Source organism: Petaurus breviceps, unplaced genomic scaffold (assembly GCF_028583685.1).
Source record: "Petaurus breviceps papuanus isolate PSGF00001 unplaced genomic scaffold, PetGlider_PUasm1.0 532, whole genome shotgun sequence".
NCBI lineage: Eukaryota > Metazoa > Chordata > Mammalia > Diprotodontia > Petauridae > Petaurus > Petaurus breviceps.
Window position 1 is genome coordinate 634,041 of NW_027186361.1, and position 22,002 is coordinate 656,042.

General features: G+C 42.2%; 2 protein-coding genes across 3 annotated transcripts in view; both read left to right on the forward strand.

Moving 5' to 3' along the window:
• The window catches only part of UPF3B (UPF3B regulator of nonsense mediated mRNA decay), a 23,150-nt gene extending 11,542 nt beyond the window's left edge, over positions 1-11,608 (forward strand). For both annotated transcript variants that reach the window (XM_069102166.1, XM_069102167.1), the window contains exons 6-10: positions 1,002-1,045; positions 1,526-1,714; positions 4,052-4,212; positions 4,608-4,917; positions 6,514-11,608. In XM_069102166.1, the coding sequence (XP_068958267.1) occupies positions 1,002-1,045; positions 1,526-1,714; positions 4,052-4,212; positions 4,608-4,917; positions 6,514-6,660 (851 nt within the window). In that variant the 3' untranslated portion in view covers positions 6,661-11,608. The remainder of the gene's footprint in view (positions 1-1,001; positions 1,046-1,525; positions 1,715-4,051; positions 4,213-4,607; positions 4,918-6,513) is intronic.
• Positions 11,413-17,088, forward strand: RPL39 (ribosomal protein L39). The gene is made up of 4 exons (XM_069102188.1): positions 11,413-11,464; positions 14,556-14,803; positions 15,820-15,923; positions 16,199-17,088. Exons 1-4 carry the CDS (start codon positions 11,413-11,415, stop codon positions 16,245-16,247), a joined length of 453 nt encoding a protein of 150 aa, XP_068958289.1. The 3' UTR covers positions 16,248-17,088.
• The last annotated feature ends 4,914 nt before the right edge of the window (positions 17,089-22,002 follow it).

Genomic DNA, 22,002 nt, shown 5'->3' on the forward strand with positions numbered 1-22,002 from the left:
ACAGCTGCCAAAATGATTTTCCTTAAGGCTTAAGCCCATATCTGACTGTAACTCCCCAACACAGTAAACTTAAGTGGTTCCCTTTTATCTTTAAACCGGAATCCAAACTCATGTTTGGCTTTTAAAACCTTTTCAAACCTGGTTCCACCCTACTTTTCCAGACTAGTTTTGCTTTACTCTTGAACTCTGCATTCCAGCCAGGCTAGCCTTTCCTCTGTTTCTCACATATGACACTCCCATCTCCACACCTTTGCACTAGCTGTGCCCTGTGCCTAGAATGTACTCCCTCACTTTGGCCTTTTGGGATTTAATTTGCTTCCAAACTCAGCGCAAGGCTTCTCTACATGAAGCCTTTCCTGATTCTTCCTTACTGGCCCCTCCCCTCAGATTAATCACCTTGTGTATATTTTGTACCCGCCATTACCTTGTGTTTATTTTCTATCCGCCTATGCCTTCTGGTTTTCCAACTCCCCTCAACAATCAGATGGGAGCCCCTTGAGCACAAAGGCTGTTTTTTTTGCCTTTCTTTGTATCTCCCGCACTTAGCACAAGGCCTGGCACACAGAAATGTTTGATGGGAAATAAAAGCCTTGTAACCAATCGTTTCTTTTTCTTTGGCCTTATCATAAAACCAAAAGCATTTGCCTTTAAAGTTCAGGTATAACTGAAATTCCTTCTTTAAGGTTGGCTGGTTTCATTCACCTTATATTGCTGTTGCTGAAGAGAGGCGGCTTTCATCCCAGGATAATGCCCCTGACCTTAAATAAATACCATGTCCCAATACCATTTTGAAAACCCAGAGCCAAGATCCTCTGTATAAGAGCTCTTAATGAGCTACGAGGTGCTGAACAAATGTAGGAGTTGTTTTTACTACTCACTTTCTTCTGATATATTAGAAATTTTCCTTTAAAGTCCATAATTTTCCTGGCCCTGGAGGTCAGAAGAAAGTTCTTTCTAGGTGTATAATTGACACTGGATTTTTCCCCCTTATATTTATGTAGCCAAGAAGACAACTCCCCTTTTGAACTTCTTGAAAAACAAACAGGTAAGAAATGTAATAATGTGATTATCTTAATAAATTTGATCTCATTTCGACTGGAAGAGGGGAGGGGCCTTCCAGGCATGTGGTTACTCTTAGCCACTTGGGCCCTGGAATAGGGAGAGTCCAGGCCTACTGTCTCTAGTGATAGTGGAGGTATAGGGGAGATCCAGTGCAGAAATGGATATAAAGTGCTTTGTAAACCTTACAGCACCATTTAAATGCAAACTGCTATTTTTGCATGGCTATTTCTCTGGATGCCCTTTGTCTTCCTGAAAGCCATTGGTAAGACATTTATAATCAACTGCAAGAGATTTTGCCTAGCTGGGACACCTCTTCCTAGGTAGGCCGAGTTAGACTTTGTGCATAGGACAGAGAAGAGAGTTGCCTTTGCTAAATGCAGTTTACCCAGCATGCTTTGTGACTGCTTGAGGCTTTTTGGTGGTGGCCATCTTGTTTAAAAAGCTTTGAATCCTCTGTTTGCAGAGGATGAGAGAAGAGAAGAGAGAAGAGAGACGGCGGAGAGAGATCGAGAGAAAAAGGCAAAGAGAAGAAGAAAGGAGAAAATGGAAGGAAGAAGAGAGAAGAAAAAGAAAGGATACAGACAAGATAAAGAAGATTGAAAGAGGTCCAGAAAAAGAGAGGGATAGATCAAAGGATGAACCAAAGATTAAGGTATGAAATCCATGTTGCAGAAAAGTCGCATGGAACAACTTCCCGAAACATGTATGGAGTGTCCGTGTATTGAGTGTCGGTGTAGATGAAATAAAGTTTCTTGTGGCAAACCAATAAAGCAACCTTTTTTCCTCCAACACTATCCTTTTACTTTGAGAAGTGGGAATCCCTTGAGAGCATTAATCAGCACCTCTCATACCATTTAATTTGCCATTATAAATTTTTCCCGTTTTTTGGTTCATTTTTGCCATTTAACATGCTCCATTATTGAATTTCTACTTGTTTTCTTTTCTTAGTAAATAAGGCCTTCCAGTTGGCTAGGGGGTGGTAGAACTTTTCTCCATGGTTTCCTTCACACTGACACTCAATCGGGTTGACTTGTCTGTGTGTTTTCCCACTGTCTTCTGGTACACAGTTTAGAAACTGCAGATCACCAAAGTGCCCAGCACAGCAGAGCACAGAGAACCTGGTGCTTGTCATATGACCAGGTCTTACCAAGTATTTTAGGTGCTAGGGCTAGCAGTAGAAACTCCCTCCTCTGGGTCCTGGGGACCAGGCAGGAGGGTGAAGTGACAAGCCATAGGCCCACTGACTTCTCTTTGCTGCGTATCCATAGCTTGTGGAGGAAGAAGAGCTGGTTGATGGCCTCTCCCTCTCTGTTTCCCTCTGCCTCCACTGTCTGCAGGCTAACCCGGTTGCCTAGGGGCCACTGAGGGTGATGGGCCTGCATGGTATTCTGCTCCCTCTTTTATCCATGTTTCCTCCATCTTCATTATGCACAGGACTCAGTAACCAGCCAGCAAGCAGCTCCCATTCACACATGCTCCCGACCTTTCCTCAAGGAAAAAACTAGAACTAGGCCTTGCTAGCTCCCCCTCTGGATCAGGGTTTAGGGAAGCTTTTGCTCTGCCAAGCTTCATGGAGTATTTCACTGACATTTTGGGAAAAGAGGGACAGTTTGCCCCCAAGAAGGAGCCTTGGTATTACCATCTTCCCCTTGCCCCACCCCCACACCTGTTTGCTTTTCTTGGTGCTGGAGTCCCCTCAGTCACTAGACACCGCCCCCTCCAGCTTGTTCATGGGGGTGAGGGATATCCTTGGGCTTCTTCTCAGTCTCTTATACACACCCTGTGCCTGCCACCTCAGCCATGACTTGTGCTTTTCCTGCCTCTTTCCAACCAGGAAGCTACCATAAGTAGGAGACATATTTATTTGCATTCCTATTAGCAAACTGTGTGTTTTGGCTTCTCCTAATGCGCCATCAGCTCCTCTCCTAAGAAGATGCTTATTGGAGAGCTAAGAAGACCATACACTATGGACTAGCAGTATGATACCCACCTAGGATAATGCTTTGCCTGTCTGTGCTGTTCAGATCGGACCCTAGCCCTTTGCAGGGAACTTGTCTGTTTCCGCTTAATTAGCTCCTGCTTCACTGTGTGCTGTGCCATTATGCCCTTCGCTCAGTGACGTAGCACTGCATGAAGCCTTCGTCTTAAGACTTGGGAGTTCTTATGTTTTCCATAAGAATATATCTGGATGCTATCTGGCACTTGGGGAGTATTTTGGAGGGTTTTCTAGTGATGACTGGGAACAGAGAAGGAGTTTTATTTGTGCACTGGGAATCTTAGAGCTCACACCTGCCTGTATGGTGGTTTTGAAGCCTCTATTTTAACAAGTAAACATTAAGTATCTGACTCCTGCTCAGCAGAGATGGAACAGCAGTGCCCCCCCCCCCTTGTACCAATGAGGCATTTGGCTGTATTAACCAGCTGCTGGGTGGTTCTTAACCATTCAACACATCACAACAAAAAGCCTCAAGCAAAAATTATTTCTGCGAGGTGGATCAGTCATTCAGTGACAGAGGTATTTGCCTCTTGGAGCATTTAACTCAACCCAGACCCCAGCAGCACCCACCCATCTGGCATGTTTAGATCCATGATGTGTTATCACAAAGCATCACCAACCTCAATAGCTACACTACTTTGCTTTGGACGACATGCTTGAAATTGTGCATTGCCCTTCCTAAAACTGAAGAGTTGTGATCCTCTCAGTATAAAATGAGCAAACTGTCTGATTTCAGTGAGTGGGTGACGTGTGAACACTGGTCTTTCCTCTTTTAATAACTTACCTTTCTCTGTGCACTATCTGTTACCCTGGGAAATGGAGTGCACCTCACTTCATTTTCAGAGTGGGGAACCAAACGGGAGCCACTGTGAGTGATCTATGAGTGATCTAAGGCTTAGATGGGCCAGAGTGTAGTTTTCTTTAGGTATTTTTTAAAAAAGGAACACTCCCTCTCTACCCCTCAAAATGAAAATAAACTTGTTCTTTTTCAAGCTGCTCAAGAAGCCAGAAAGAGGAGATGAAAAAGAATTGGAAAAAAGGGAAAAATCCAAGAGATTGGACAAAGAGAATCTGAATGAGGAAAAAACCAGTGGGCAGAGTAGTGCGGCGGCCAAGCGTTCTGATGGGGAGACGAAAGAAGAGAAAGCCAAGAAGTTAGTATTCTAGGGCTCGCCAGCATGTGTCTCCTTTAGACTTGTCTCTGCAGCGTTGAACTGAATTCTACAAACAGTTAAGTGGCTCCTATATGCAGGGGTGCTAATGGCATTGGTTGCTCTGTCCTGGCTTTGCCGCTGAATGAAGATCAGCTACTGTTTCTAATTAGATGGTGGGGAGGAGGGTCCAAAATGCTCCTTGTGCGTCTCAGGGCAGCTTTCCAGAGAAGCTTGAACAAATGCAGGGTCACAAGATGTGACCAGTGGCAGCACACTCTTGTGGCCTTTTTTTCTAGGTAGCTTCATTTCAACAGCCAAGTCAAAAGCACAGTGTGTCTTTTGCTTGTGATGCCCAGAACGCTGAGGGTTCATTCTCAGATTTGTTTTCCATGCAGATCTGAAGATGAGGGTGGCAAAGACCACAGGGAGAGGGACAAGGACTATGAAAGAGACAAGGAACGAGAGAGGCAGCAGCGAGAGAAGGAGAAACTGAGGCGGCAGGAAGAAGACAAAAGGAGGCAAAAGGAACGCTTTGAGAAAGAGAAGACTTTTAGAAGAAAAGAAGAAGAAATGAAAAAGGAAAGAGATCTACTTAGGGACAAAGGAAAGAGGCATGATGGTACAGATTTAATAGGCAACTCAGACAGAATGACCAAAGAGGACAGAAAAGAAGATGCAGCGAAAAGAGATCGCATAAGAAACAAGGTGCTACTTTTCTTTAAATTTGTTTATTTTCATAAGGTGGTTTGGTGGTTTTTTTTTAAAGAAACAGTAGAAACTTTTAAAAAAGAATTATCAGCTCTTTACTTGTTCTTTTGAAATCTAAGTTTCTTGATGGCTATTTTAAACAGCTTATCCATGGCTTGTGTGGATGAGGAAAAATAAGTTAGGGTGGTGAAATCTAAAACAGGAAAAACCATCTTGGGAGTGAAATTGCCCTAAAAATAAGGCTACTGAAAAACCTTGGACACAGAGCCTTCTGATGGATGGTTTTAAGAGCAAAGTTATCTTCTAGCACAAACTCCTTGAAACGCTAAGCAGGGTGCTTATCTTGCCTTCTCCTTTTGTGAAGCCTCCTTTTTTGAAATACTGCAGAAATGTGCTTGGAATTAGGCCCAAAGGAGTGATGCTTCCTGTGCTAAGTTTGGTCCTATCACTCAGGGAGAGGGTGCGCAAGAACACGAGGTGTTTAGGTTTGTCTGATGGAAAGAGGCTCTTTGAGGGGGACCTAGTATGAGAACTGTTTTCAAGTATTTGAAGGGTTGCTGTATAGAAAGAGAAATTGTTCTGCCTGGCCTCAGAGGGCAGAATGAGGAGTGTCGGTGGGGGTGGAGCAAGATCCATTTACCCTTTGTGTTGGGGAAAAAAATTCTTAGCAATTAGAGCTGTGGAATGGGCTACATTGGGAGGTAGTGAGTTGTTCATCACTGGTATCTTAAAGTAGAAATTGATTGCTTTCTTGTTAGAGATGTAGAAGGGGTACCTTCTCAGGTAAGGGTTAAGCTAGATGGTCTCTGGGGCCCCTCCCAGCTCCCAGATTATATGATTTGAATTAGAATTTCCAAGAATGACATTGTCATGAATCAAACATATTACTCATACAGAATGGCTTTATCAAATCTGAATTCCAGTATGCAGTGGGCACAGAGCCTCTCACCTGGGTGTTATGCTGTTGGCCTCTCATCTTGCTGGTTGTGTTTTAACAGGGCTCCAGGGGTCTGAGATCATGACTTCAGGATAGGTCAGCACTAAGCAAAGTTCATATGTTTGTTTTTTATGATTCTTAAAAATGAGTTCTTAGAAGAGTCATCTGCATTGAGGGATGTTTTTGATTTTGTCTTTTCCTCCTCTTAAATTTCCCGCTAAAGGTTTTTTGTTGTTGTTTTTTTTTTAAATTCTAACTGGAAAGAGGTAGGTGATGGGTGCAGTTCCTGAACTGAAACATTTTAGGTAGGTTGAGTTCATTTTCAGATGGTCCTGAAATTTGGACAGATGATTTGGAGCGTGTGTATCTATATGTGTATGTGTGGCTTGGGTAGCTAGGAATGCAGTGTAGTGCTTATGAAAATGATCTTTCGTTTCAAATTTTGCAAGCAAAATCCTAGTCGAGGTTGACTGTTGGACCATGCACTCAAATTTTGGCCTTTGGGAAGTCTGCAATCCTGGTTGTTGGTGCCACTGAAGTTTTACTACCACTGACACAGTATATGGTGATTAGGACGTTCAAAAAGCTACGAAAAGGGCCAGAAGCAACTTGCAGGTCAAGTACAGCCCACTAATGCGTCTCACACTTCTCTTTAGGACCGCCCAGCAATGCAACTCTACCAGCCAGGTGCCCGGAGCCGGAATCGCCTGGGACCCTATGAAGACAGCTCTTTGAAATCTGCAGAACCAGCTCCAGATAAAAAGCAAGAGAATGAGAACAATAGTAGGAAGGAAGAAGAATGATGGGCTCAGATAGCTAACTGTTCTGACTGTGCAGACAGCCAAAGAGCAGGAATCCAGCAGTCTAGCAGTACCTTCCAAAAGAAGGAATAGAGAGAAAGAATCTCAAAGGGGCCAGGTGCTGGTGGGGCTACCTTTCAGATGAGCATGATGGGAGGGGGGGGCAAAAGTGAAAATCTTTGTTGAGGAGGCCAAATTTGAGGCTATTCTTATCTATGCAGCTATCGGAATTTAATTTTAGGGTTTTCAGATAACAATGAGGGAAATGATTTGAGGTTTACTTGATTTGAGGTTTGCTTGAATGTGGAAATGTCTTCTGTGGCCTTAATCATGGCACATCTGTGTGCTAAAGGTTGGAAACCTGTAGCTGACATTGAAAGGTTTTGGTCAGCAAAGCTGAGAATGCTTTCATTTGGGGCATAATGAGCCACCTTTGAAGGAAGGCTGGCTTCACCTTAGACATACTGTATCATTGCTATTAAGTAATGAATTGGAATTGGCTAGAAACAGAAAGCATCCTATTACTCTAGGCCCTGAAAAAGATATCAGGCTACTTCTTATGAACAGATGTTTTGGTTGACATGCCAACCACAGTCAAATGATGTCTACATCCTTCGTACAGAAACGCTGGCTTTTATTTGAATATAGGTTAGCATATGAGTATATTTCAAGTATTTCTTTTTGTTGGAGCCTTTTTTTCAAACAGAATTATGCAAGATTCAACCCTACAAAATGTGTCATTTCCATCATCACTTCATCTTACCCTTTATGGCATGAGTGCATTTCCTGTCTCAGGCACAATGGTCACTGCCATCTGTGGTCACCTTTTATCAGAGGAGCTTTCAGTCTTCATTATTTTTTACAGATATCAACAAAGATCTGACCAAACAGCAGACCCTGAAGGCTGTTCTGAAGTACATTTACAAAGTTAAAAGTAGTTTTTAGTTGTAATTCAATTAAAAAACCATTTAGTTACCCTGCTTTGTGTGCTGGAGCTTAGGAAAGATACAGTAGGGAGGAGGCCCTCCCCTTCCCTGAAAAAATATATAATCTAGAAAAAAATCAATGTGTCTCTTATTCTCATCTGTAATATTAATTAACTAAATTAATTTAAAAATTAAGAGGAATTAAAAGTGCTAAGTGAGATCATACTAGAAAGGTGGCATGGCCTAGTACAGGGATAGGGAACCTGTGGCCCTCTAGGTCCTCCGGTACAACCTTTTGACTGAGTCCAAGTTTTACAGAACAAATCCTTTTAAGGGGATTTGTTCTGTGAAGTTTGGATTCAACCTAAGGACCGCCCTCAAGGACCTAGAGGGGCATATGTGGCCTCTACACCACAGGTTCCCCACCCTGGCCTAGTTAATAGAAAGCTAGCCTCTAAGTTGGAAAAACAATTTTAAAGCTATAAATTGAAGACAAGATACTGACCTGTGAAGGTAGAGAGAGTTTCCTCCTGTGAGAATTCCTTACTGTACTGAAACCTTGGATCCCAACTCCTGAGTCCTGGCCTCTCTACCCCACTTTGGATAGGATAAGGGAAAGCCACTGTTACTTATGTTAAACATCTTCTAAGAATTAGACTTTGTGCTAGATCTGGGGGATACAAAAAAAGCAAAAGAGAGGCCCTGCCCTCAGGGACCTTCTAAGTCTAAAGGAGTCAACTTGAAAACAGCTGGGCACAAACAAAATCGGTGTAGGATCAATTGTAAATAAGCCATGGAGGGAAGGCTGTAGTGTTGAGAGGGATCGATCCTATAGAAGATAAGATTTTAGCTGGGACTCAAGTCAGAAAGCAGAGATGAGGAGGGAAGACTAATTTTAGGCATGGGAGACAGCCAGTAAAAATGCCTGCAGTGGGGAGATGGAGTGTCCTGTGCAAAGAGGCCAATGTCACTGGATCACAGTATGTATGTTTGTGGGTGGGGGGAGGGGGCAGTAGGGGTGGGAATATATAAGATGTAAGAAGACTGGAAAGGTCAGGGGGAAAGCAGGTTATGTAGGGTTTTAAATGTCGGAGGACTTTCTGTTTGGTCCTGGAGGTGATAGGTAGCCAATGGAGTTTATTGAGGGGTAGTCTGTGTGTGTGTGACATGTGACTCAGACTTATACCTTAGGATGTTCACTGGCCACTGAGTGGGAACAGGCTTATGGTGGGCCGACTGAACAGCAGGATTGAAGTGATAAGGGCCAAGGGTGGTGGCAGAGTCAGAGGAAGGAAGGGGAAGTGTAGGAGAGAAGTCGTGACTGTAGAAATGACAAGACTTGACAGCATATTGGATGTGGGGGGAGGTGAGAGAGCTCCCTCGGAGTTGAAAATAACACCTAGATTTGGAGCTTGGCAGATCAGGAGGATGGTGGTATCCTCAACAGTAACAGGGAAATTTGGAAGAAGGGGAGGGTTTGGGGGAAAAATAAAATAAGTTCAGTTTTAGATGTGTTAAGTTTAAGATGTCTTTGAGAGATCCAAGAGGCAGTTGGAGGTATGAGAGTACAAGTCAGCAGAGACATTAGGGATGGTTATATAGATTTGAAAATGATTAACTTAGAGATAATTGAATCCATGAGAGCTAATGAGATCTACCAAGTGAAATAGCACACAGGAAAAAGAGGGCTTAGGATAGAGCTCTGTGGGTCATTCATAGTTAGCAGACATGACCTGGATGAAGATCCAGTGAAGGAAACTGAGAAAGAGCTGTTAGGAGGAGAACCAGGGAAGTGTGTGGTACCCCAAAAATCTAGAGAAGAAAATATCAGGGAGGGAAGGGTGGACAATTTTATCAAAGACTTCAGAGAGATTAAGGAGGATGAGAATTGAGAAAAGGCCATTGAATTGGACAACTAAGGGATCTTTGGTAAGTTTGGAGTTTAAAAGGTCAGAAGTCAGACTGAACAGAGTTAAGAGGAAAGGGAGTAGAGGCACTTATACTCAAACCAAAGAAAAGAGATGGGCATTGTGGGTAATACAGTTTGGCCATGTCTTTAGCAAATGAAGTCCTGTCCCACCCACAACATGGCAACCTGAAGAAGAGCAGCAAAGATCATGGGGGGTTGAGATAGAGGGTCTTTTGACTTCCATTTCTAATGTCACAGACAGAGAGACTATAAAGATTGGTTCTCATAAGGACCTTGGACCTTGTGGTTCAGATTTCCAGAAAGGGTGCAAAAGTTTTGAGGAAAAAGGCAAAAATGGATAGGAAGAGTTAAAGGTGGGTCCAAAGCAAAGGCAGTAGGCCTCAAGCTGCCAGAGAGGCCCAAAGTTCCATAGAGAGTTTGAGACCACAAATTCAGCAATAATAGTTATTTTCTTAATATTAATTTTTCAGATCACTTTCCAAATTTATCTGCCTCTATTTGGCCCTTTCTTCTAACAAAGAATGCAGAAGAAAGGAATGGGAAGAAGTTTAGGAAAACTAAAAAACTTATCGACCAAATCTGATGCTATATGCAGCTGTCTTCACCCCTGCTCCTTCATTTCTCCCAAGAAGAGAGGAAGGAACATTTTGCTCATCTCTTTTTGCACATCATAAATATGCATGCAGCATTTATTTTTGTTTTCTTGGGTTCCCCCCACACCCATTTACACTGTCCTAGTCACTGTATTTGCTTTCTCTGTTCTGTTTACCTCACTACATGTTTGAGTCTTCCAAGAGATTGTTTTGTTTTTCCAAATGAGGAAAGGCAAGAAGCCAGCCACCTTGACACCTAGCAATAAGAGTGATAATAATAACTCCTACCACATCTGTAGTGCTTCCAACTCTCCCATGGTCACCCCTCCCAACATCTCTGAGTGGGACTACAAAGATTTTGAGCCCCCAGCCCCCGTCATCCCCAAATAGTGTGGCATAGTGGCTGTGGTACTGGACTTGGCATCAAGAGGATCTCAAAACTACATTGTTGTTTATTGTATCTGAGTTTTAGTGATCCCATTTTGGGTTTTCTCGGCAGAAATACTAGAGTGGTTTGGCATTTCCTTCTCCAGCTCATTTTACAGATGGGGAAACGGAGGCAAACAGGATGAAGTGATTTGCCCAGGGTCACCCAGCTATTAAGTGTCTCAGGCTGGATTTGAACTCAGGAAGATGAGTTTTCCTGACTCCAGGCCCAGCACTCTATCCACTTCACCACCTTAACTGCCTGTGGAATCAAGAGGACCTGAGTTCAAATCCTGCCTCAGACCCTAGCTGTGTGACCCTGGACAAGTGACTTCATTTCTCAGTCCTTCCATTCCCTCATCTGTAAAGTGATGGGTTTGGACTGGACCTCCAAAGACCCCATCCAGCCCAAGATCTCTTCATACAGTGGTTCTGCTCATTTCAAGTGGGTAGCATCTAACCAGTTCAGTCAGAGAACATTGAAAAGTGTCCTCTGTTCTCAGAGCCTTGCGTCCAGATGTTGGGAGGCACCTATAAAAAAAACCAAGATGCTGTTTTCCTCAGGGAACTTAATACTCACTTGGGGCTAGCTAATGCAAATGGAACTGGTCTTCTGACTGCCTTACTGCACACGCCCTACCAACCTTAGCACATTTAGATGGTGCTTTACTATTCTAAAGTGAATTACTTCCATTACCTCAGGGAAACCTAACAACTCCTCAGTGATATGGGGCACACTGGTAGCAGTTTCCATTTTATTATTAGCCAAGAAACTATGGCCCAGAGAGGGCAATTAACTCCTCAAAGGTCATGACCTGTAAGTGACCGGTACTTTTCCTGGTTTCCCTTGATTATCTCTTGCGGGTCTGAGTTCTCATCGATGGCAGCCCACCATCCATCCAACCATGCCTCCTCCTGTTCGTCTCGTTTCCGTAAAGCCTCCATCTGGGGACTGCCTAATGTACTGGCAGCCGTCCTCTGGGCCTTCTAGCATTGGGTGAAGGCCAGTCCACGCCTGTTATCATCTTGCTCCATGACCAGTTCTCCTTTGTGAAAAATAAATCTTATTTTTGTTATCTTCTGGTTTTTTTTTCTTTTTGGAGGGCAATTGGGTTTAAGTAACTTGCCCAAGGTCACACGGCTAGGTTTTTTGTGTGTGCTAAAATAGTCTGAGGCCCGATCCGAACTCAGGTCCTCCTGACTCCAGGGCCAGCACTCTACTCACTGCGCCATGTTATCTTCTGTTTTGATATACTTCTGAATCCACCTAGCTAGTCATATAACAAAAACAACCCTCCCCTGCAAAAAAGCGAAAAAGTTCAACAGATATAACCGGGTTAATGGATCAACCATGTCTGACAATTTCCATACCCCTGGTCCCTGACCTCTCTGCAAGTAGGGGAGGAACAACCTCCTGTTGTGATCACACACTCCAGGTACTTCTCATGACACGTCTTACACACAAGTCATGATATCACTGAGGGCAAAGTTGGCCAAAGGAACAAAATCTTGGCTTCACAAATGATTCGTTCAATGGTAGAAACCAATAAATACTTTGAGGTATTTCAAAGTCTTCACTGCTGATGAAGGGGCAGAGATCAAGACAAAAACCATGAAATAAAAGAATGCTTTGAGGAACCTCAGGTTTTTTAAAAACAATTTTTACTTTTTACTAACTCAAGTTGACAGTCATCCATATATAAACTGTGGATCACGTAGAAAGACCAGAAAAGATTATACAGGAAATCACATATCTGTTATATATAGCTGCCTTTTTTCTGCTTTTTGGAGGGCAATTGGGTTAAGTGACTTGCCCAGGGTCACACAGCTAGTTTTTTGTGTTAAGTGTCTGAGGCCAGATTTGAACTCAGGTCCTTCTGACTCCAGGACCGGTCCTCTATTCACTGCACCACCTAGCCACCCCTATAGCTGCATTTTTATAAGTAATAAATCCAACACATTGTTTTCAGAGTTGTCCTGCTTGTGACTGACTGGCCTTTCTTCTGTTCCTTAGAGATCATTTAGTTCCATGCCTCCATTTTGTAGAGGAGCCAATTAGGGCTTAGAGACCTCACCCAGTCACAGCTAGGACAGGGACCCACTAGCTCAGTTATAAAGAGGCATGGAAACTTCCAGGATTAAGAATGTATAGCTAAAAGCACAGTGCTCTTAGGAGTGCAGAAACCCCATTCAATGGAGTTCTAATACCACCAGCAATATGAATGACTGGTTTTTATATGACCTTCATTTCTTTTTGCTTTGTAAAAACTTTTTAAAATTCTGAACTTCAATACCAAATAAAACTAGTATTTCCACATTAAAAGCAGAACAGAAAAAAAGATTGTAAAACTGCAAATCCCTATAATTTTTTCAGTATTTAATAAATTGAATACACAACTTGAAAAGCTACTTGTCTGTGGTTCTTTCTGTCTGGCTTTCCTTCTGTGACACTCTTTTCTTTTTCTTTACAATCCTATTCCAACCTCTTTCATTTCCATCTTCCTCTCCAAATGGAAAAAAAGACAAAAATAGCCCTTGGAGCAAATATGCAAAGTCCATATTCTACATCCATAGTGTCCCAACGTCTGCAAACAAGAGAAGGAATTACATTTGCTCAACTATTTTCTAGGACCAACCTTGATCCAAATGGATCTAGAATTGGAAAAGGCCTCATATCATCTAGTCCCCCACTCCTACATGCTCTTTTTAACAGCTGGGGAAAGAGAGGCTCAGGAAGGGAAGGTAATTTGTCCAAGATCACTCACAGGAGCCTCGGTCTAGAGCTGGAAGGGACCTCAGAGGCCATGTAGTATCCTTCTACCCCTATCCCCTTTTTAATAGATAAGGAAACTGAAGCACTGGGAGGGGAAGGCATTTGTCCAAGGTCCCACATAGGATCATACACCTACATCTGAAGGGGCCTCAGAGGCGAGCTCATCCAACCCTTCATTTACAGAGGGGGAAGCAGGGAAGTTTGTAATTCACCCATGGTCAGAAAGATACATGCAGTAAGCACTGGAAGTGATGTCATCCCAGGTTTTCTGAATCCATAGCTGGAGCTCTTTCCATTGTACTACCTCCCAGGCAGTTAATTTTATTATTTTTTTGTTAAGTAGCAAATATCACTTTAGGGTATGGGCAAATTTCTCAGTCCCTGTGCCACCAAATAGATACTGATTATTTAGAAGCCCTGATGCAGCCTCAAAGGGTCGACTTCAATACAACAGAATATCCTGATCATTTTTATGTTATTTCATTTGCCACTCTTCAGGCAGTGCTGCAGACATTATTAGCTTTTTACAGATGGGGAAACTGAGGTCCAGAGAGAGTAATGATTCCCCAGGGTCACACAGGAAGTACCTGAGACAGGATTTGGTCTTGAATCCAAATTCAGCATTCTAACAACTAACAATCTAAAAAAGCCTAGAAATTTATCAAGAGGTCTGGGAGAATATTTGGTTAATAACTATATTTTTCTATGGAAATATTCCAGAAATGTGATTTCCAAACCAGTGAAATTATAAAATATTTGGCATATGCCCTCGAAAAAAAAGTAATCTCTTTTATTTTATTTCTATGAATATGTATAGTAAGCCTTAGAATATATTTCCTTTCATATTAAATAAAGCAACTTCCCTGGAAACGGGGTAGGGATCCATCCTTTGCAAAGACTGGGGGGAGTGGGTATCCATGGGTGTGGTAAGTCACACATAATATCAAATTTTTTCGATGTATTGATCAATTTCACTGATTTTTTCCCCCTCTTTTTATCTTTTCAAAATATTCTTTGTTATAAGGGATATTCTGGGAAGGGGTAGAGAAAAAGGATACAAGGGGAAATAGACGATAGAAAACCGAAAATATCAATAAAATTATTTTTTAAGAAAAAGAAAGGAAACAATGAAGTGTGGGCTGCGGGGGGGGGGGGGGGGGGAATAAAAGGCTGGTAAAACTCTGCACTGCAGCAATGAGTCTCTAAGCAAAAAACAAGACCAGAATGATGTCACCTCCAAAAACCCGCAGTATGGGAGGCGGGGTCTGGGTATCTGGGAGCCGAGGTTGGCCTAAGACTCAAGACAAGGCGATTTTCCTGTGCCGCAGTGCCCCTTGGGAACCTGCAGAGGGCGCAGCCTCTTTGCCAATGCGCAGGCGCAGATCCTCCAAGCTCCGCCCTCTGCAGAGCCTCTAATAGCGAGCTTCCGCCAGTCTTTCTCCCTTTTTCGCCCGTCCAGCCATCGTGGTGGAAGCTCGGCTGTCATCCCATCATCATGGTAAGAGAATCCGCCGCCATCCCCCCCAGCTGCAGCTCCCAGGGCCCCAGGGGCAGAGCAGCAGCAACGAGGGGCATTCAGGGAAGCCTTCTAGAAAGATTTCCAAGGGGAGCCGAGCACCTTTGGTGCTGCATAGCTGGAGGCTGCCATTGTCCCCCTGCTCTCCAGCTTTAAAATCAGCTTCCCGGCCCGGGAGGGAGGGTTCTCTAGGCGCTAACTAAAACAGCTGAGAATTAGGAAAAGGCACGGAAGGGATCCCCGAGGGACGCCGAAGCCTTAAGCCGGGGCGACTTGGACCACCCCCCCCACCCCCGCCAAAAGGGGAAGGAATTGTGTTAGGAAAAGAAAGAGGTCTCTCTTATGGCCCCTTATATGACATTGCTGTGACTTTGAGGTAGTGAGCGGAAAAAGGACGTAGATTTCTAGCTGAGAGGGTCCTTGGGTAGTCGTTTTAAACCTCGAAAACGGTGGGATCCTTCCCCTTTGGCAAGCAAACAAAAGAAGCCCGTCGTCTCTTTTTGTCACTGCTGATTAAAAGGGCGGCAACGCGGCATAGCGAAAGGGGCATTAGTCCTAGAGTCCGAGGATCTGGCTACGAGTGCCATTTCTGCGTAATTTGGGGCAAGTCCTCATCTATAAAAGAAGGGGTTTGGATTAGATGGTCTTTCCATCTAATTAAAAGGTGCTCTAAGCCTAGACATATTTTGCTTCTGCCTCAGTTTACTTTAGCTGAGGTCCTTTTGCAGTTTTCTAATCCTGTGACTTGGATTAGCTTTTGAAAATGGCTTGGCTAAAAAAAAGAGAAAAGGGGGAAAAAAGAAAATGGCTTGACAGTTGATTGTGACGTCAGCGTGTCTGCAGCCATCTTGTCCCGCCCCTAATTCTGCAGCGGCTACAGAATAAATTGCTCTGCAGCATTGTGAATGGGACCAAATGGGCGGGGCTTCTCCCTCTCCTTCCCTCTGAATAGAAAAAGGCTTGGCTTCGAATCTTTAAACAATGCTTTTCCTTGTTAGTCCTCTCATAAAACATTTAGAATCAAGAGGTTCCTGGCCAAGAAACAGAAGCAGAATCGTCCCATCCCGCAATGGATTCGAATGAAAACTGGTAACAAGATCAGGTAAGAACAGCTGCCCCTCCAGATTCATGGTGAATATCAATCAGTCTATTCTCCAGACATAACAGAAACAAGGGAAGGTTTTTATCTAATGTTTCCTTTTTTTAAACTTAAATTATTCGTCCCCTCAGGGTAATTTTGCAGGTATAATTAAAAGGAAATTCTAGAAATATTAAAAGAATTAAAATGGTATTTCCTCCATGAAGATGTTGGCTTGAATTGAAAGCAGTCATTGAGTAACTTGGTCCTTTGTTCTCTTCCCCTTTCTCCTCATCTAGGTACAATTCAAAAAGAAGACACTGGAGAAGGACCAAGCTCGGATTATAAAGAACGGCGAACGAACGGCCAGCGCAATGAAAGACATTCAGCACCAAGACCGCCTCCCCCTCCTTACCATGGCATCCTTCCATTCATCAATCCATCCACCCATCATTCATCCATCAATCACTCAGTCACCTCATTGTCCCCAATAAGAAGAAAATGCCACTGTTGCCCTCCATTTGGGAAACCCTCTGCCAAGATGCAGACATCAAAAAAAGGCCCCAATGAACTGTTAAAATTGTCTTGCCCTTAAATGTTTTCATAAATTTCATCCATGAGTTTGGGTATTGTGTGTTGTGATATAGTTTAAATTACTGTTATCTGCATCTCTGTAGCATTTGTATGTTTGAGGTTATGCTTAAAAGGCAGAGATCATAACGAAACAAGTTACTCCTGTCAAAAAGAACCAAGCTCTAGCCCTGCCTTGAACAAGCTGTCACAATAACCTCTCTGTGTTTTGTTTTGTGTTTTAAGGAGTTATAAGAGAGCACCTACCTCACAGGGTTGTTGTGGGGGATCTTAAGATTTGCAAGCCTTCAGTGTAAGCCACCAGTGCTGCTAATCCGGAGCTGTCTCAGCCAGATTATGCGCAGCTGACTGTGTTAGATTATCAAACTCACAGTCAGAGGAGTAACCTGTTGACCCCCTGCTTATTTCATACAATAAGCCGTCTTTGTTCCTTGTTGGGAGGTGGTAAATTTAAGTGTTGGCAACTTCTCAGTTGTCGGTTATTTGTGTGTTCGGGAAAGCCCAACCTTTTGTTAGGAACTAGACCTGGTCCGGGTGAATGGCTTCACAGTTTTCTGAAGATGCAATTCTGCTAATAAAGGGCTTCTACAAAAAAAAAGGGTTTGTCATCTGTGACTCCTTGCGCCACCAGGGAAAGGGGAGGGAGCAGGGTAGGGTTTTCTGTAGGATTACATTGGGTAATAAATAAAAACCACGGTCATTAACTATCTTCAAAAAAGACTACAACACCCATTTCTGAATAAATAAGGAATTAAAATTACTTAATGGTATAAAGTTGTAGCATACTGAAGATCAACATGAATTAGTAATAAAAAAAATTCTAAAGAAACCATAGGATGAATAAACTGGTACAGTTCCTGTGTCTTGGAAGGTGGATTCCCAAGGAATAAAGACAAATGGAGAAAGATTAATTGGTTCATGGGGAGTGTACATCAATATAAATAATGACTACATTTCTTTGGTACCCATAACAAACCACCATTTTATGAAACTAGGGTTAGGAAAAAGTTAATCTGGAAGAACAAAAGGCCAAGAATTACGAGGGGAATGAAGGGGATTCAGCCAAAACTAATCTCACCATATGCTACAGAGCAGTAATCAGTAAGATTTGGTACTAATTTAAAAAGTGGTTGATCAGTGACAGATTAGGGACATACTGAAGTGGATGTCCCATAGAAATATAACCCGAACCCTATAACTCATTATTTACCCTAACTTCCTGATTACCAGGGTACCACACCATCCTCCCAGCCAACCAGGCTCTAAACCTGGATGTCGTTTTCAATCCCCGCTCATCCCATACCCAAGTCCTGTCTAAAGTTCTACCTTTGTGGTATTTCTCCGTATGCCCCCTTTTCTCCTCTTACATTGCCATCACCATGGTGCAGGCCCTGTCACCTCATGCCAGGACTATTGCAATAACCTTCTGCTTGGTCTAGCCTCAAGCTTCTACCTGTCCATCTGGCACTCACCTCTCAAAGTGGGCTTTTATTGTTGTTCAGTCTGACCCCATCCATGTTATTTCCCCCTATGCCCTTTCAGTAAACTCTGCTGGCTTCTTATTACTTCCAGGATCAAATATAAAATCGTCTGCCTGTTAAAGTCCTTCATAACCTGGCCCCTTCCTCCTTCCCCAGTCTTTTTACACCTTACTCCAGTGTCTAGTGATTCAGTGACCCTAGCCTCCTTTTGAGGCCTTGCAAGACACTCCATCTCCTGACTCTAGGCATCTTCACTGTTTGTCTCCCAAAACTGGAATCCTCCTCTCCTCATCCCTGTCTGCTGGCTTCCTTTAAGTCTCAGCTAAACATCTACCTTCTGGAAAAAGTCTTTCCCAGTTCCCATTAATGCCAGCACCTTAGCCCTGAGATCATTACAATTTAACTTATCTAGACCTTGTTCACATATAAGAGTTTGCATCTTGTCTCCACCCCACTCCCATTTTATGATGCTCCTGGAGATCAAGTATTATCTTGGTCTTTCCCTGTATACCCAGAGTTTAGCACAGTGCTTGGCACATCCTATCTGCTTGTTGTGGTGGCTTGACTTGACCAAACAAAGCAAAACAACAAAACAAAACCCCAAACTGCTGGAGAAGCTAGGAAGGAATCCAGGAGAAGCTGGGTTTACGTCAGCACTTCATACCATGCACCAAGTACCAAATGACTTAGATATGAAAAAAAAATTACAACAAAAATTAGAGACAAAGAACCAAGATGTCAGAGTAGAAGGAAGAAGTAGAGTGAACTCTGCCCTCTCCCCCCCAAAACTCCTAACAAATCTAGACAATGCACCCATATAAAACTTAAGCCTGATTTTTTCTTGCTACTATGATCTCCATTTTATTTATTTATTTACTTTTAGTTTACAACATTCAGTTCCACAAACTTTTGAGTTCCATATCCCCTGCCCATTCCTCCCCCCTCCCCCAAGAGATGATTGTTATTTAAAAAATAACCACCTATCTGGGGTAGGGTTCTCCATCCCTGATACTAGATAAGCCACCAGTTAATATGATTTTTAAAAATAGAGGAGAAAACCAAATCACTCATTATCAAAAACAAAAATGGTGAATGAACCACTAATGAAGCTAAAATTTAAGCAATTATTGGGAGCTATTTTGCTCACTTATATACCACTAAATTTAGCAATCTAAGTGAAATGGAAGAATACTTACAGAAATATAAATTGCCCAGATTAACAGAAGAGGAAATAAAATATACAAATAAACCTATTTTAGGGAAAGAAATTGAACAGGCGAGGTGGCTAGGTGGTGCAGTAAATAGACCACTGGCCCTGGAGTCAGGAGGAGCTGAGCTCAAATCTGGCCTCAGACACTTAATACAAAAAAACTAGCTGTGTGACCTTGGGCAAGTCACTTAACCCCAATTGCCCTGTCTTCCCTCCTCCAAAAAAGCAAAAGAAAAAAAAAGCAAAAAGAAATTGAACAGGCCATAAATGAGCTTCCTAAGAAAAAAAGCATTAGGACAAGATGAATTAACAAGTGAATTCTACCAAACATTTATAGATTAACTATTCCAATATTAAAGAAATGATCTGGAATAATAGGCAAAGGAGTCCTACCAAACTCCTTTTATGTAACAAATATGGTGCTGATACCTAAACCAGGAAGAGCAAAAACAGAGAAAGAAAATTATAGACCAATTTAATTAATGAATATTGATATAAAAATCCTAAACAAAATGGTAGCTAGGAAATTATAACAATACAGCACAAAGATTTTGCATTGTGACAAGTGGGATTTATATCAGGAATGCAGGGATGGTTCTATATGAGGAAAATGATTAACATAATTGGTCATATCAATAGCACAATCCACAAAAATCATATAATTATATCAATAAATGCAGAAAAAGCTTTTGATAAAATACAACACTCATTCCTATTTAAAAACACTTGAAAGCATAGGTATAAATGGATTTTCCCTTAAAATAATAAAGAAGCATCTTCCTAAAACAAGCAGCAAGCATTAACCATAATGGGAATAAGCTAGAAGCCTTCCCAAAGGAGTGAAGCAAGGATGTCCATTATCATCACTATTACTCAATATTGTACTAGATAGGAGGGGGGTGGATTCTGGGAAGATGTTGGAGTAGGTCAGATAATTCCAAGTTCTCAAGATTTTCCCCCACAAAAGAGTTAAAATAGCACTTCAGGGCAAAGTGTAGATGGAGATAAATAAGAACAGGGGCATAACAGGGGTGTCCTGGGATTATTTGAGAAGGTTGGAAGAAGAATCCCAGGAAGAGGTTTCATCCCAGTGAAGAGTAAGCAGCCTAGGGTTTAACCTACCTTGACTAGCCTCTTAAACATCAGGGGGCAAAACTGTCAGGTTAGCTGCATGAAGAGGCTGCCTCCGCCTCAGCCACCAGAACTGTTATCTGGGATAGTGAGGTGAGTTGGGTGTGTGAGCTTGGAAAGATCTAGGGAACCTGTGCTGACCAGGAACACCAGACCCAGCTGTGCTGCAAAGAGCGACTTGAGGAGAAGGAACCAGAACACGCCAGGGGAGTGCAGAAGCAGCAGGGCAGAAAGCCCCTGACTGTGGCCACTTATAGCAGGCTGGAGGTTTGGCTTTGGTTTCAGGCTAGGGGGGAGAACAGAAGATCTGGGGCAAGAGGCACCATTTCCCATCCCCCAGGGCTAGAGGTGACTACAAATAATTAAGTTATCTACACAAAAAATGCACAGGCAAAGGAAAAAGAATCCAATCACAGAAACATATTATGGGACTGGAGATGATGGGGGTCATCTTCAGAGGAGAATATTGAAGTAAAGAAACCCCCAAAGAGTAATGTCAAATGGTCACTTGCCTAAAAAGAATTTATAGAAGATCTTTAAAATGACTTTAAAAATTGCATGATAGAGATGGAGAAAAAACTAATAAAGAAAATAAGAATAATCCAAGAAAAACAAGAAGGGTATAAAAGAAAAGTCAACCAGCTAGAAAAGGAGATCCAGAATCTTTTTTTTTTTGTCTAATTGGAGGGGGAAAGGCAGGGCAATTGGGTTTAAGTGACTTGCCCGAGGTCATACAGCTAATAAGTGTTAAGTGTCTGAGGTCAGATTTGAACTCAGGTCCTCCTGACTCCAGGGCCTGTACTCTATTCACTGTACCACCTAGCTGCCCCAAGATCCAGAATCTTTTTTTTTTTTTGCTTTTTGGAGGTCAATTGGGTTTAAGTAACTTGCCCAAGGTCACACAGCTAGGTTTTTTGTTTGTGTGTGTTAAGTGTCTGAGGCTGGATCCAAACTCAGGTCCTCCTGACTCCAGGGCCAGCACTCTACTCACTGCACCACCTAGATGCCCCTCCAAGATCCAGAATCTTAAGGAAGAAAATGATACCTTGAAAATTAGAATTGGGCAAACTGAAGCTAGTGAAATTATAAGAGATCAAAAATGATTAAGCAAAATATGAATATTAAGCAAAAAGTAGAAGAGAAAGTAAAACATAAGAAAAACAACAGATTTAGATAATAGATCAAGAAGAGAAAATATAAAAATAATTGGACTAACTGAAAATTACAATCAAAAAAAGAATCTTGATACAGTAATATGAGAAATAATTAAAGAAAATTGTCCTGAAGCATTGGAACAAGGAGGGAAAGTAGAAATAGAAAAATCCATCAATCACCACTTAAAAGAGATCCTATGAGGAAAACTCATAGTAATACCATAGTCAAATTCCAGACCATCCAACTCAAGGAAAAAATATTAAAAGCATCAAGATTAGAACAATTTAAATGTGATGGTAGAATTACACAAGACCTAGAAGCAGAGATATCAAAGGACCTTAGGTATTGGAACACAACATATCAAAGAGCAAAAGAACTGGGCCAAAAATATCATGCCCTGCAAAGTTAAATATTATCTCGAATGAAAAAAAAATGGATATTTGATAGACTCTCAGACTTTCATGACTTTGTTTTAAAAAATCCTGAACTTAATAGATGTTTCAACATATAAGAACCAATATAAATATAAGGTATA

What these genes read in the sequence shown, in the direction of transcription:
- RPL39 (XM_069102188.1), top strand. Translation starts at nt 11,413, where the DNA reads ATGGCAGCCCACCATCCATCCAACCATGCCTCCTCCTGTTCGTCTCGT. An exon ending in GCTGTCATCCCATCATCATG is followed by an intron (nt 14,804 to 15,819) that starts GTAAGAGAATCC and finishes TTTCCTTGTTAG; the next exon opens with TCCTCTCATAAAACATTTAG. An exon ending in AAAACTGGTAACAAGATCAG is followed by an intron (nt 15,924 to 16,198) that starts GTAAGAACAGCT and finishes CTCCTCATCTAG; the next exon opens with GTACAATTCAAAAAGAAGAC.